The sequence below is a fragment of the Salvelinus namaycush genome, unplaced genomic scaffold (assembly GCF_016432855.1).
Source record: "Salvelinus namaycush isolate Seneca unplaced genomic scaffold, SaNama_1.0 Scaffold3971, whole genome shotgun sequence".
Lineage (NCBI taxonomy): Eukaryota > Metazoa > Chordata > Actinopteri > Salmoniformes > Salmonidae > Salvelinus > Salvelinus namaycush.
The window spans coordinates 1,309-5,000 of record NW_024060976.1 but is presented as its reverse complement, the minus strand read 5'-3'; the positions used below and the strand labels follow the sequence as shown (position 1 = coordinate 5,000).

The 3,692-nt window shown below is 46.2% G+C and overlaps 1 protein-coding gene across 1 annotated transcript in view; it reads right to left on the bottom strand.

Annotated features, from left to right (window-relative positions):
• The window catches only part of LOC120040969 (C-myc promoter-binding protein-like), a gene marked incomplete at both ends in the record, with an annotated part of 10,901 nt that extends 9,101 nt beyond the window's left edge, over positions 1 to 1,800 (bottom strand). The window contains one exon of the mRNA XM_038985939.1: positions 1,700 to 1,800. Coding sequence (XP_038841867.1) covers positions 1,700 to 1,800 — 101 coding nt within the window. The remainder of the gene's footprint in view (positions 1 to 1,699) is intronic.
• Positions 1,801 to 3,692: the final 1,892 nt, after the last annotated feature.

The window sequence follows — 3,692 nt, the reverse complement described above, 5'->3', positions numbered from 1 at the left end:
GATAGGAAGCTGAATGTAAAGGACTCCTACACTACTGTGTAGTGTCCTCCAGTACACACTGGAGAATGGATAGGAAGCTGAATGTAAAGGACTCCTACACTACTGTGTAGTGTCCTCCAGTAGACACTGGAGAATGGATAGGAAGCTGAATGTAAAGTCCTCCTACACTACTGTGTAGTGTCCTCCAGTAGACACTGGAGAATGGATAGGAAGCTGAATGTAAAGGACTCCTACACTACTGTGTAGTGTCCTCCAGTAGACACTGGAGAATGGATAGGGAGCTGAATGTAAAGGACTCCTACACTACTGTGTAGGGTCCTCCAGTAGACACTGGAGAATGGATAGGAAGCTGAATGTACAGGACTCCTACACTACTGTATAGTGTCCTCCAGTAGACACTGGAGAATGGATAGGAAGCTGAATGTAAAGGACTCCTACACTACTGTGTAGGGTCCTCCAGTAGACACTGGAGAATGGATAGGAAGCTGAATGTAAAGGACTCCTACACTACTGTGTAGTGTCCTCCAGTAGACACTGGAGAATGGATAGGAAGCTGAATGTAAAGGACTCCTACACTACTGTGTAGTGTCCTCCAGTAGACACTGGAGAATGGATAGGAAGCTGAATGTAAAGGACTCCTACACTACTGTGTAGTGTCCTCCAGTAGACACTGGAGAATGGATAGGAAGCTGAATGTACAGGACTCCTACACTACTGTATAGTGTCCTCCAGTAGACACTGGAGAATGGATAGGAAGCTGAATGTACAGGACTCCTACACTACTGTATAGTGTCCTCCAGTAGACACTGGAGAATGGATAGGAAGCTGAATGTAAAGGACTCCTACACTACTGTGTAGTGTCCTCCAGTAGACACTGGAGAATGGATAGGAAGCTGAATGTAAAGGACTCCTACACTACTGTGTAGTGTCCTCCAGTAGACACTGGAGAATGGATAGGAAGCTGAATGTAAAGGACTCCTACACTACTGTGTAGTGTCCTCCAGTAGACACTGGAGAATGGATAGGAAGCTGAATGTAAAGGACTCCTACACTACTGTGTAGTGTCCTCCAGTACACACTGGAGAATGGATAGGAAACTGAATGTAAAGGACTCCTACACTACTATGTAGTGTCCTCCAGTAGACACTGGAGAATGGATAGGAAGCTGAATGTAAAGGACTCCTACACTACTGTGTAGTGTCCTCCAGTAGACACTGGAGAATGGATAGGGAGCTGAATGTAAAGGACTCCTACACTACTGTGTAGTGTCCTCCAGTAGACACTGGAGAATGGATAGGAAGCTGAATGTAAAGGACTCCTACACTACTGTATAGTGTCCTCCAATAGACACTGGAGAATGGATAGGAAGCTGAATGTAAAGGACTCCTACACTACTGCTACAGTGGCTCATCATATTCAGAAGAAGAGAAGAACACCTGAGAGTCAAATACATCAGCTTGAAAGAATCTTTCTCAAAGTCGACCTTGAAAAGGAGTTTTATGACAAATTGTTCTTGATCTAGCTCGGGTTGCCAGATCTTTTTTTTTTTTGCCAACTCCTATGTCTTTGTTATATTAAAGGAGCGAACTAAGGCAGAACCAGAGTCACATCTGGCAACTCAGGCTACACTTGACCCAGTTTATTCATTGTGAAGTGTTTTGTCCTCTATCCATACAGTACAGTACGGTCCTCTACTCACCGTCCACCAGTTGCTGGTAGAGATTGTTCAGAACATTCATCAGGTTTTTACAGGCTTTCTTTGGCAGGATCTTCCAGGTCAGGGCCCTCTTATCTTCGTTGCTGGAAGGAGAAACACACGGTCAGCTCTCCAGAGGTGCAGAGAGGTGGAACACGCCCAAAACTAACACTGGCGGTGGACAGGGGCAGGAGACCACCTCGAGACTGCTGCCTCTAAGACTGGTCCAAATATCTGACTGATCTTAATGCAGAACCACAGAAACAGATTGAACTTTGACCCACACGGAAAATGGATGCACACATGACTGTAAATCGTTTTGGATAAAAGCGTCTGATAAATGGAATATATTATACTATGATTATTACACCTACAGTGGCCAAACAGGACACAATACAGTCTCATTTTCTTCACCATCGATTAAAGGCCAACATTGTAAAACACTTCCACAGCCCACCTTGAGGAATATACTGTCTCAGCTGGGTTACAGCCCACCTTGAGGAATATACTGTCTCAACTGGACTACAGCCCACCTTGAGGAATATACTGTCTCAACTGGACTACAGCCCACCTTGAGGAATATACTGTCTCAACTGGACTACAGCCCACCTTGAGGAATATACTGTCTCAACTGGATTACAGCCCACCTTGAGGAATATACTGTCTCAGCTGGGTTACAGCCCACCTTGAGGAATATACTGTCTCAGCTGGGTTACAGCCCACCTTGAGGAATATACTGTCTCAACTGGGTTACAGCCCACCTTGAGGAATATACTGTCTCAACTGGACTACAGCCCACCTTGAGGAATATACTGTCTCAGCTGGACTACAGCCCACCTTGAGGAATATACTGTCTCAGCTGGACTACAGCCCACCTTGAGGAATATACTGTCTCAACTGGACTACAGCCCACCTTGAGGAATATACTGTCTCAGCTGGGTTACAGCCCACCTTGAGGAATATACTGTCTCAACTGGACTACAGCCCACCTTGAGGAATATACTGTCTCAGCTGGACTACAGCCCACCTTGAGGAATATACTGTCTCAACTGGACTACAGCCCACCTTGAGGAATATACTGTCTCAGCTGGACTACAGCCCACCTTGAGGAATATACTGTCTCAACTGGACTACAGCCCACCTTGAGGAATATACTGTCTCAACTGGACTACAGCCCACCTTGAGGAATATACTGTCTCAGCTGGGTTACAGCCCACCTTGAGGAATATACTGTCTCAGCTGGATTACAGCCCACCTTGAGGAATATACTGTCTCAACTGGGTTACAGTCCACCTTGAGGAATATACTGTCTCAGCTGGACTACAGCCCACCTTGAGGAATATACTGTCTCAACTGGGTTACAGCCCACCTTGAGGAATATACTGTCTCAGCTGGGTTACAGCCCACCTTGAGGAATATACTGTCTCAGCTGGACTACAGCCCACCTTGAGGAATATACTGTCTCAACTGGACTACAGCCCACCTTGAGGAATATACTGTCTCAACTGGACTACAGCCCACCTTGAGGAATATACTGTCTCAACTGGCCTACAGCCCACCTTGAGGAATATACTGTCTCAACTGGACTACAGCCCACCTTGAGGAATATACTGTCTCAGCTGGACTACAGCCCACCTTGAGGAATATACTGTCTCAACTGGGTTACAGCCCACCTTGAGGAATATACTGTCTCAACTGGACTACAGCCCACCTTGAGGAATATACTGTCTCAACTGGACTACAGCCCACCTTGAGGAATATACTGTCTCAGCTGGACTACAGCCCACCTTGAGGAATATACTGTCTCAACTGGACTACAGCCCACCTTGAGGAATATACTGTCTCAGCTGGACTACAGCCCACCTTGAGGAATATACTGTCTCACTGGACTACAGCCCACCTTGAGGAATATACTGTCTCAACTGGACTACAGCCCACCTTGAGGAATATACTGTCTCAACTAACTGGGAATATACGTCACTGGTACAGCCACCTT